The sequence below is a fragment of the Sus scrofa genome, chromosome 5 (assembly GCF_000003025.6).
Source record: "Sus scrofa isolate TJ Tabasco breed Duroc chromosome 5, Sscrofa11.1, whole genome shotgun sequence".
Lineage (NCBI taxonomy): Eukaryota > Metazoa > Chordata > Mammalia > Artiodactyla > Suidae > Sus > Sus scrofa.
This window is the reverse complement of record NC_010447.5, coordinates 20,198,049-20,211,140: the sequence shown is the minus strand read 5'-3', so window position 1 is coordinate 20,211,140 and position 13,092 is coordinate 20,198,049. Positions and strand designations below refer to the sequence as shown.

Here is a 13,092-nt window from a genome sequence, read left to right as displayed (position 1 = left end):
CTAGAAAACCCTAAGGACTCAACCCCAAAACTCCTTGAACTGATTAATAAATTCAGCAAAGTGGCAGGATATAAGATTAACATTCAGAAGTCAGTTGCATTTCTGTATACCAGCAATGAAGCATTAGAAAAGGAATACAAAAATACGATACCTTTTAAAATTGTACCTCACAAAATCAAATACCTCGGAATACACCTAACCAAAGAGGTAAAGGACCTATATGCCGAGAACTATAAAACCTTAATCAAAGAAATCAAAGAAGATGTAAAAAAATGGAAAGATATTCCATGTTCCTGGATTGGAAAAATCAATATTGTGAAAATGGCCATCCTACCCAAAGCAATCTACAGATTCAATGCAATCCCTATCAAATTACCCATGACATTTTTCACAGAACTAGAACAAACAATCCAAACATTTATATGGAACAACAAAAGACCCAGAATCGCCAAAGCAATCCTGAGAAACAAAAACCAAGCAGGAGGCATAACTCTCCCAGACTTCAAGAAATACTACAAAGCCACAGTCATCAAAACAGTGTGGTACTGGTATCAAAACAGACAGACAGACCAATGGAACAGAATAGAGAATCTGGAAATTAACCCTGACACCTATGGTCAATTAATCTTTGACAAGGGAGGCAAGAACATCAAATGGGAAAAGGAAAGTCTATTCAGCAAGCATTGCTGGGAAACCTGGACAGCTGTATGCAAAGCAATGAAACTAGAACACACCCTCACACCATGCACAAAAATAAACTCCAAATGGCTGAAAGACTTAAATATACGACAGGACACCATCAAACTCCTAGAAGAAAACATAGGCAAAACACTCTCTGACATCAACATCATGAATATTTTCTCAGGTCAGTCTCCCAAAGCAATAGAAACTAGAGCAAAAATAAACCCATGGGACCTCATCAAACTGAAAAGCTTTTGCACAGCAAAGGAAACCCAAAAGAAAACAAAAAGACAACTTACAGAATGGGAGAAAATAGTTTCAAATGATGCAACTGACAAGGGCTTAATCTCTAGAATATACAAGCAACTTATACAACTCAACAGCAAAAAAACCAATCAATCAATGGAAAAATGGGCAAAAGACCTGAATAGACATTTCTCCAAGGAAGATATACAGATGGCCAACAAACACATGAAAAAATGCTCAACATCGCTGATTATAAGAGAAATGCAAATCAAAACTACCATGAGATACCACCTCACACCAGTCAGAATGGCCATCATTAATAAATCCACAAATAACAAGTGCTGGAGGGGCTGTGGAGAAAAGGGAACCCTCCTGCACTGTTGGTGGGAATGTAAACTGGTACAGCCACTATGGAGAACAGTTTGGAGATACCTTAGAAATCTATACATAGAACTTCCATATGACCCTGCAATCCCACTCTTGGGCATCTATCCGGACAAAGCTCTACTTAAAAGAGACACATGCACCCGCATGTTCATTGCAGCACTATTCACAATAGCCAGGACATGGAAACAACCCAAATGTCCATCGACAGATGATTGGATTCGGAAGATGTGGTATATATACACGATGGAATACTACTCAGCCATAAAAAAAGGATGACATCATGCCATTTGCAGCAACATGGATGGAACTAGAGAATCTCATACTGAGTGAAATGAGCCAGAAAGACAAAGACAAATACCATATGACATCACTTATAACTGGAATCTAATATCCAGCACAAATGAACATCTCCTCAGAAAAGAAAATCAATCATGGACTTGGAGAAGAGACTTGTGGTTGCCTGATGGGAGGGGGAGGGAGTGGGAGGGATCGGGAGCTTGGGCTTATCAGTCACAACGTAGAATAGATTTACAAGGAGATCCCTCTGAATAGCATTGAGAACTATGTCTAGATACTCATGTTGCAACAGAAGAAATGGTGGGGGAAAAACTGTAATTGTAATGTATACATGTAAGGATAACCAGACCCCCTTGCTGTACAGTGGGAAAATAAAATTTAATAAAAAAAAAAAAAAAAAAAAAAAAGAAAAAAAAAAAACTTAGTGGAAACACTATGAAAAAAAAAAAAAAAAAAAAAAAAAAAAAAAAAAAAAAAAAAAAAAAAGAAACTCACCTTAGGACAAAAGATACATATAGATTGAAAGTGAAAGGGTGGGGAAAAATATTTCACGCCAATAGACATGACAGAAAAGCAGGAGTTGCAACGCTCATATCAGACAAAATAGACTTTAAAACAAAAGGCATAAAGAAAGACAAAGAAGGACACTATTTAATGATTAAGGGATCCATCCAAGGAGAGGATGTTACTATTGTCAGCATATATGCCCCAAATACAGGAGCACCCAGATACACACAACAAATATTAACAGACATAAAGGGAGATATTGATGAGAATACAATCATAGTAGGAGACCTAAATACCCCCCTCACATCAATGGACAGATCCTCTAGACAGAAAACCAATAAAGCAACAGAGATCCTAAAGGAAACAATAGAAAAGTTAGACTTCACTGATATCTTCAGGACACTACATCCAAAAAAAGCAGAATACACATTCTTCTCAAATGCTCATGGAACATTCTCAAGAATCGACCACATATTGGGACACTAAGCGAATCTCAATAAATTTAGGAGCATAGAAATTATCTCAAGTATCTTGTCTGACCACAATGCCATGAAATTAGAAATCAACCATGGGAAAAGCAAAGAGAAAAAACCTACTCCATGGAGACTAAACAACATGCTACTAAAAAACCAATGGGTCAATGAGGAAATCAAGAAGGCAATTAAAAACTACCTTGAAACAAATGATAATGAAGACACAACCTCTCAAAATCTATGGGATGCTGCGAAAGCAGTGCTCAGAGGGAAATTTATAGCAATCCAGGCCTTTCTCAAAAAAGAAGAAAGATCCCAAATTGACAACTTAACCCTCCACCGAAATGAATTAGAAAAAGAAGAACAAAAAAGTCCTAAAGTCAGCAGAAGGAAGGCAATTATAAAGATCAAAGAAGAAATCAATAAAATAGAGACTCAAAAAACAATAGAGAAAATTAAGAAAACCAAGAGCTGGTTCTTTGAAAAGGTGAACAAAATTGACAACCCCCTGGCCAGACTCACTAAAAAGAGGAGAGAAAGAACCCAAATAACCAAAATTATCAATGAAAAAGGAGAAATCACAACGGATACAGCAGAAAAAAAAAAACCATAAGAGAATACTATGAACAACTGTATGGCAACAAGTTTGACAATCCGGAAGAAATGGACAATTTTCTAGAGTCTTACAGCTTGCCAAAACTGAATCAAGCAGAAACAGACCAACTGAACAGACCGATCACTAGAAATGAAATTGAAGAGGTCATCAAATCACTCCCTACAAATAAAAGTCCAGGACCAGATGGCTTCACAGGTGAATTTTATCAAACATATAAAGAGGAATTGGTGCCCATCCTCCTTAAACTCTTTCAAAAGGTTGAAGAAGAAGGAATACTCCCAAAGACATTCTATGAGGCCACCATCACCCTCATTCCAAAACCAGACAGAGATACCACCAAAAAAGAAAACTATCGGCCAATATCATTGATGAATATAGATGCAAAAATTCTCAACAAAATCTTAGCCAACCGAATCCAACAACATACCAAAAAAATTATACACCATGACCAGGTTGGGTTCATCCCAGGTTCACAAGGATGGTTCAACATACGCAAATCAATCAGCATCATACACCACATTAACAAAAAAAAGGTCAAAAATCATATGATCATCTCAATAGACGCAGAAAAAGCATTTGACAAAGTCCAACATCCATTCATGATCAAGACCCTTGCCAAAGTGGGTATAGAGGGAACATTCCTGAATATCATCAAAGCCATTTATGAGAAACCCACAGCAAATATAATCCTCAATGGGGAAAAACTGAAAGCCTTCTCACTCAAATCTGGAACAAGACAGGGATGCCCACTCTCACCACTGCTCTTCAACATCGTTTTGGAAGTCTTAGCCACAGCAATTCGACAAACAAAAGAAATCAAAGGCATCCATATAGGAAGAGAAGAGATCAAACTGTCACTGTATGCAGATGACATGATACTGTACCTAGAAAACCCTAAGGACTCAACCCCAAAACTCCTTGAACTGATTAATCAATTCAGCAAAGTGGCAGGATATAAGATTAACATTCAGAAGTCAGTTGCATTTCTGTATACCAGCAATGAAACATTAGAAAAGGAATACAAAAAAATGATACCTTTTAAAATTGCACCTCACAAAATCAAATACCTCGGAATACACCTGACCAAGGAGGTAAAGGACCTATATGCTGAGAACTATAAAACTTTAATCAAAGAAATCAAAGAAGATGTAAAGAAATGGAAAGATATTCCATGTTCCTGGATTGGTAAAATCAATATTGAGAAAATGGCCATACTACCCAAAGCAATCTACAGATTCAATGCAATCCCTATCAGATTACCCATGACATTGTTCACAGAACTAGAACAAACAATCCAAACATTTATATGGAACCACAAAAGACCCAGAATTGCCAAAGCAATCTTGAGAAACAAAAACCAAGCAGGAGGCATAACTCTCCCAGACTTCAAGCAATATTACAAAGCCACAGTCATCAAAACAGTGTGGTACTGGTATCAAAACAGACAGACAGACCAATGGAACAGAAGAGAGAATCTGGAAATAAACCCTGACACCTATGGTCAATTAATCTTTGACAAGGGAGGCAAGAACATAAAATGGGAAAAAGAAAGACTATTCAGCAAGCATTGCTGGGAAACCTGGACAGCTGCATGCAAAGCAATGAAACTAGAACACACCCTCACACCATGCACAAAAATAAACTCCAAATGGCTGAAAGACTTAAATATACGACAGGACACCATCAAGTAACAAGTGCTGGAGGGGCTGTGGAGAAAAGGGAACCCTCCTGCACTGCTGGTGGGAATGTAAACTGGTACAGCCACTATGGAGAACAGTTTGGAGATACCTTCGAAATCTATACATAGAACTTCCATATGACCCTGCAATCCCACTCTTGGGCATCTATCCGGACAAAACTCTACTTAAAAGAGACACATGCACCCGCATATTCATTGCAGCCCTATTCACAATAGCCAGGTCATGGAAACAATCCAAATGTCCATCGACAGATGATTGGATTCGGAAGAGGTGGTATATATACACAATGGAATACTACTCGGCCATAAAAAAGGATGACATAATGCCATTTGCAGCAACATGGATGGAACTAGAGAATCTCATGCTGAGTGAAATGAGCCAGAAAGACAAAGACAAATACCATATGATATCACTTATAACTGGAATCTAATATCCAGCACAAATGAACATCTCCTCAGAAAAGAAAATCATGGACTTGGAGAAGAGACTTGTGGTTGCCTGATGGGAGGGGGAGGGAGTGGGAGGGATCGGGAGCTTGGGCTTATCAGACACAACCTAGAATAGATTTATAAGGAGATCCTGCTGAATAGCATTGAGAATTATGTCTAGATACTCATGTCGCAACAGAAGAAAGGGTGGGGGAAAAAACTGTAACTGCGATGTATACATCTAAGGATAACCTGACCCCCTTGCTGTACAGTGGGAAAATAATAAAAAAAAAAAAAACAACAAAATAAAAACCTTAGGAATAGACCTAACTAAGGAAGCAAAAGAGCTGTACTCTGAAAGTTATAAGGTGCTGATGAAAGGTCTTGAAGATGAAACAAACAGGTTATACTTGTTCTTGGATTGGAAAAATCAATATTGTCAAAATGACTACACTACCCAAGGCAATCTACAGATTCAGTGCAATCACTGTCAAATTACCAATGGCAGTTTTCACAGAACTAGAACCAAAAACAAATTTCAATTTGTATGGAAACACAAAAGATCCTGAATAGTCAAAGCAATCCTGAGAAAGAAAATAGAGCTGGAGGGATCAGTCTCCCAGGATTCGGGCTACATGACAAAGCTACAGTCATCAAAATAGTATGGGTCTGGTGCAAACACAAGAAATACGGATGAATGGAACAGTACAGTAAGCCAGATACACCCCTGCACCCGCACCTGTAACAGAGGAGGCAAGACTATCCAAGGGAGAAATGATAGTCTCCTCAATATGTGGTGCTGAGGACACTGGACAGCGACATGTAAAAGAATGAAGTTAGAACATCTCTAACCCCGGGCACAAAAATAAACTCAAAATGGATTAAAGGCCTGAACATGAGCCCAAGATACTATAAAACTCCTAGAGGAAAACATAGGCAGAATGCTCTTTGACATAAAGCGCAGTAACATTTTTTGAACCACCTCCTATAAAAAAGAAAATAAGATAACAAAAATAAACAAATGGGATCTAATTAAACTTAAAAGGTTTTGCATAATGAAGGAAGCCATGAACAAAACAAAGAAACAGCCCTTAGAAGGGGACAAAATACTTGCAACTGAAGAGACCAACAAGGGATCTTGTGTCTCCAAAACATACAGAGTTCAACATCAAAGAAACAGTGCAATCAAAAAATGGGCAAAAAATCTAAACAGATATTTCTCCAAAAAAAGACATACAGATGGCCCCAAAACACCTGAAAAGATGCCCAAGGTCAATAATTACTAAAGAAATGCAACCCAAAGCTACAATGAGGTATCACCTCACCTCAATCAGAAGAGCCATTATCAAAAAGTCTACAAACAATAAATGGTCAAGAGGGTGTGGAGAAAAGGGAACCCTCCTGCCCTGTTGCTGGGAATGTGAAGTGGTGCAGTCACTATGGAGGACAGTACAGAGGTTCCTTAGAAACTAAAAATAAAACTATCATATGATCCAGCAATCCTACTTCTGGGCGTATATCCAGGGAAAAGCATAATTCGAAAAGATACACGCATCCCAATGTTCATTGAAGAACAAAACAATTACCATTATATCATTACAATACCCAAGGCACAGAATCAACCTAAATGTCCATTGACGGAGGAATGGATAAGGAACATGTGATACAAATATACAATATTTCTATTGTGTATTATATGTAGAATCTAAAAAATTCATGTACACCAATTTATTTACAAAACAGAATCAGACTCACAGGCTTAGAAAACAAGCTTATGGTTACTAAACAGGAAAGGCAGAGGGAGAACACATGAGGAGTATGAGATTAACATATGCACATACTGTTATGTAAAATAAATAATCTACAAGGATTTACTGTATAGCACAGGGAACTTGCTCAATATTCTATAACCTGTATGGAAAGGAATCTGAAAAAAAATGGATATGTGTATATGTGTAATGGAATCACATTGCAGTATACCTGAAACTGACACAACATTGTAAATCAATTATACTCCAATATAAAATTAAAATTAAAAAAATAAAAGGAGAGTTCCCATCATGGCTCAGTGGTTCACGAGTCTGACTAGGAACCATGAGGTTTCAGGTTTGATCCCTGGCCTCGCTCAGTGGGTTAAGGATCCGGCTTTGCCATGAGCTGTGGTGTAGGTCACAGACACAGCTTGGATCTGGCATTGTGGCTCTGGCATAGGCCTGCAGCTACAGCTCCAATTAGACCCCTAGCCTGGGAACCTCCATGTGCCGTGGATGCAGCCCTAACAAGACAAAAAATAAATTAATTAAATTAAATCGGGAAAAAAGAAGGAACAGAAATAGAAAACTTTCTTCCTTGAACATTATACAGCCTTTTCAGGCAACTTTATCAACCATAGAACAGCTTTATTCATAGGAAATAAGGGATTAATTGCCATCAGTAACTCTTCATTGTTCAATGAGAAGCAATGGGTATATGCTATTGGCCATACACATGAAAGTCTCTAGTTAGACTGGTAATTAAAAGAAAAAAAAAAAAAAACTAAAATATCTCCCTTCCTGCTACTCAGGCGGATTGGAAAAGTAGTTTAATTCGACTTGGAAAATAAAAGAGAGATGGAGAGACTAACATTTCGGTAAAAATTTAACGAACAATTTGAAACAAATTTTCCAAGATTTTAAAAAAGGGACTAATGCCTAATTTAGTCTATGAAACCAGTGTAAAGTTGGTATTAACCCAGGTATGGAGAAAGCAAGAAAAGAAAAACATAGTGCAATATCTGTGGTAAACACAGGTGCAAAATTTCTAAACAGAATTTTGGTAAATTCAGTCCAACAAAGAATCAAAAAATACTACATTATGATAAATTAGAAGTTATCTCAGGAATGCATAGCTGATCTAAGATTCAAAAATAACTCATTGGAATTTACTGTGTTAAGAAATTAATATACATTAGATGTATATAATAAACAAAATATATCATATATTAAATATATACATTTAATCATCTCAAGAGATGGAGTAAAAGCATTTGACAAAACCAAGCATTCATTCCTGATAACAATTCGCAGAAGTTTTCCTCTGCTTGATAAAGAGTATCAATGAAAAACCTATACAGAATATCATTCTTAATGATGAAATACAGAAAAACTTCATCTAAAGATCAGGAACAAGATAAGAAGTTATTAAAAAATTAAATGTAATTGATATTAGTTAAGCAGAAGCCTGCAGAAGATTTAGCCTTATGAACAATTGTGTTGAACGAAAATTGTACTTTTTCAAACACCAATCATCTAATAACTTTCAATTTAATTTCAACAACTGTTGTCATAGTTTGCTTGATTCTTATCCTCTCACGTAAACTATGCCCCAGGCAACATTCAGTTACAGCACGTCAAACCAAATGTTTCTCACAGAAGTTTGTAAAAATAATCAATTAATGATTTGGAAACCCTTAGAATGACCCATGTTGGGTAAAAGAGGCTGTTTTGTATCACTGATTTATTTACTGATATAGAAGCATTTTAGATAAAAATTACTGAAGAAGCTGTTAAATATTTTGACCAGCACACCTTTTGGTAACTACTAAAACAATTGATTCATAAATCCCAATTCTTTCTATAATAAAAACTCCTTCTCAGATGACAACTCCTGTCAGTTCTTGCAAACCTTGAAAGAGGGAGAAATTTCACTGTTTTAAGAGCTTCTCTTCAGAACACAAAAGGAGAAAAAAAAAATCCCCATCTTTTAACGACGTTAGGACAAGCTCGAGTCCAAAATGTGCCGTGACTGGGATGAGGAAACCAAACAATGCTTCTCCTTAATGACGAACATATACACGACAATTTTAAATAAAATTCTGTAATTTTATTACAGAAAGACCCTGTGAAAACGTACCTCAGCATGAGAAAATTCAGATATACCATAATCGGCAAATGTTTTCCATTTTCTGTTCATCGCTTTCTTGAAACAGAGAATGAGATCTTACAAGATCTATTTTTGTTGAGGAAAAGGACAAAAGGAGGGGAGGGGAAAAGGGCTGACAATGCCAGAGACAGCTTATCTCGGGAGACAGGAAGGTGTTCGGGGGCTTTTCACATTTCTAGGTATTTCTACCCAAACTCCTCTGCTCAGGACAATATGATGTGCATGGAAGCCACATAACTTAGGAGGCACTTGGAATTTTTAACCGTTTTCCTGGAAGTGCCACTCTGTCACAGTACCTAGAATCTTTGCCTTAGATTTGGTTGGAGTGGACAGCAGCCACCAGATGGCAGCAAACTGCAGCTGCAGCCAGAGTTAGCTCCTGGAACAAGAACTGTCCAGGAATCCGGAGCAGCTGTGCACATCCTTGCCTGGATGGTGTCTTTGACTTCACAGTAATTAGGCACTTACTTTTAGTGGAAAACTAAAAAGCATTTTGGAACTGCTTCCACCATTTTCAAGCATTAGGAAACTGATTCATCAGTAAATAAAGAGCATAATGTGTCGTGACAAAGCTGATTAGATTCCCCAAATACAAAGTTGGTTTCGTATTAGAAAATCAGTGTATTTCACCACACTCCTAGAAGAAAGGGTTAAAAATCGTTGTACCATCTCAGTAGAGGCATAAGAGCACTTGATAATGTAGAGGAGGTGAAATTTTCCCTGTGCACTCTAGGGTTTTGGGTGGGCCTGATATTTAGATTGACATGAGACAGATTAATAGGAGGAAAGCATACAGACTTATCCAGTATGTCTAATGGAACACAAGAACACGTATAAAGGCATACAAACCCAGACAAGTGGCAAAACCTAATGCTTTATACTAAGTTATGCTAAGTCGGTTATGAGAAAGTAACTAAAATATGTGAGGAGACTTAAGGAAGATAAAAATTATTTGAGGAAGACTTGTGTTGTACAGAATACTCTCAGACTTGCTCTCCATCCCTAATGGCAGGAATGTTCTACCTCAGCCTACATCATCTAGAAAAAAAAGCTTTTTATATTAACCGATATTTTTAAATCATATAAAAAAGTTAATGTTAAAAAGTGCTTATATGATTTGCAGTGCATAAGTATATTAATAATTTAAAAGAGAGGAGAGACGAATGGATAGAATCGTGTATACATGTTATACTGCTCTACACCAAATATTGATTAACATGTTGAAGTAGAAACACAGAAAATACCTATGTATATCATAAAAGGGGAATGGTCAGATTTGTTACACTTCCCAGACTGGCTCCGTATCAATATGTCCATTCAGAAATGGTTTCTAGGTTATGAGACTATATTTTTGGAGTATACCATGTGCTTTTAAAGGTTTATTTGGGTAGTTACAATTCTAAATCCTTACTGGTGTAGAGTTTTGGCTACACCAACTTATTCAGTCTCAATTTCTTCATTTGAAAATAGTAATTAAAATGATATTTTTGATAGAGTACCTGATTTTTATGCATCAGCTTTTATTATAATAAAATATATAATTTTTTGTTAAGAAAAGGGGAAATAAAACTTGGGATGCTATTGACACATATTTTCCATGTGAAGAACTGATCTTCAGATACTATATTATGGGCCCCATTTTTATAGGAGTAGTAACTTTATGAATGATAATACTCAGAGTGCACAACCTGGAACTTTGAGAAAGGATAGACCTTTTTTCAAAAGTGTTATAGGCAGTTCCCTTCGTGACTCAGCAGTTAATGCTTGAATAGGATCCACGAGAATGCGGGTTCGATCTCTGGCCTCGCTCAGTGGTTAAGGAGCCAGCATTGCCATGAGCTTGGTGTAGGTTGCAGAGGTATCCTGGATCCCAAGTTGCTGTGGCTGTGGTGTAGGTCAGCAGTTACAGTTCTGATTCGACCCCTAGAATGGAAAATTCCATATGCCAAGAATGTGGTACTAAAAAGCAAAAAAAAAAAGTGTCCCATGTAACCAACTGTTAATATTCCATTTTGCCACTTACACAATGGAGCTGTCATCTTGTCCAAACATATATCAGATTACTTGCTTTCTATAATAAAAAAGGTAAAGAATATTTCACATATGTTATTTTAATAAGTAAGAGAAGCTCTTGCTATTTAGTTCTTCAGTAAAATTGAAATGAAAATATTTAACACATTATCAAACATAGTTTGAGAACATGCAGTATTTTCACACATTCTAAGCAAGTAAAATAATGATTTCTGTACCTATATTATAGAATTACAATTTCTAAAACTTAGAAAACTATGTGTTGCTGTATGTATAAATATGTTTGATGTAGTCATTTTACAAAAACAAGAGTAACTAAGAACCTTCAAAAACAAACCTTGTCCAATGATAATAGTTTTACAAATATCAGTGAGGGAATCATTTCCTGTGTAATATTCTTTTCACAGCCTCTTTCACATCTCTGTTTCTGAGGCTGTATATTAGAGGATTGAGCATGGGTATTAGAAGTGTGTAGAGCACAGCCACAACCTTGTTTTTCTCTGGCGAGGAGATGGCCCCAGGCTGGCCATACATGAAGAACACAGTCCCATAGAACAGACTCACCACCGCTATATGGGAGCCACAGGTGGAGAAGGTCTTACTCCTGCCATGGGTTGAAGGAAGCCTTAAGACAGTGCAGAGGATGTACACATAGGAAAGCAGAATGACTGTTGTGGTGGTGATGATGATGAGAGCGGAGAGAAGAAACAGTACAACCTCATTCACAAAGGTTTCGACACAAGAGATCTTGAGGAGGGCTGGGACGTCACAGAAAAAGTGGTCCAGTCTGTTTTCTACACAAAAACGCAAACTGAAGGTGAAACCTGTTTGTATTATGGAGTTGATACAGCCACAGATATAGCATCCAGTTACCAACTGAACACAGACTTTCTGAGACATGTGCGTAGGATACAGGAGCGGGGAGCAAATAGCTGAGAATCGATCAAATGCCATAACAGCTAGAAGGAAGCCCTCAGCTGTGACAAACAGGGCAAAGAAGAAAAATTGTACTGCACAGCCATTGTAAGAAATTTTCTTTTCACTTGACAAGAGGTTGGCTAAAGTTTTGGGGGCAGTGACCGTGGCGTAGCAGAGGTCTAAATAGGACAAGTTTCTGAGGAAGAAATACATAGGCGTCTGAAGTCTGGAGTCCATCTTTATGACAATTATCATGCTGGTATTTCCCACCACAGTGACCATGTAGATCAGCAAGAACACCAGAAACAGGAGGATCTGTAACTTTGGAGGAGTTCTGAAACCTAACAGAATAAACTCAGTCACCTCTGAGTAGTTCCTATTAAATTCACTCTTCATAGCTGAGACGTATGTGGAACTGGAAACATGGTAAACATAAAATAAATTAATGATCAGGATATGTGTTTTAGTGAAAATAAGTAGGAACCAGAAAATTCCTTTCATATCATATTGCTCCCAATATTTTATAAAGAGAGCATCAGTGAACTTAAAGAGGTTACTAGTTGTAAAAAGTCTATTCGGAGAAGAGTTCAGTCTGATTGGTTAGTCTTTTTCAGACTGGCTTAATTGCAAATAGTGCAGCTATTCACACCGAGTGTGCTTTGGGAAAATGGAGATTCTAAGAAAATACCTGGAAATAAGAACCTTTCCTTTCTGGATTTATTATCAGCTTATTGCTGTTGAAAGTTGCCTCCCTTAGTGGATGAAATTTCAGATATTATCATCTACTTAAGGTTTTACCTGGAGTGAAATTTGTTCAATCATGTTCTCATTTTATTTTTTAATGATCATTTAATTTATCAATTACAGAAAAATAATATGTACATATG

The 13,092-nt window shown here is 37.1% G+C and overlaps 1 protein-coding gene across 1 annotated transcript; it reads right to left on the bottom strand.

Moving 5' to 3' along the window:
* LOC106510297 (olfactory receptor 12-like) lies at positions 11,585–12,652 on the bottom strand. The gene has a single exon (XM_013997599.2). It carries the CDS (start codon positions 12,599–12,601, stop codon positions 11,666–11,668), a length of 936 nt encoding a protein of 311 aa, XP_013853053.1. The 5' UTR covers positions 12,602–12,652; the 3' UTR covers positions 11,585–11,665.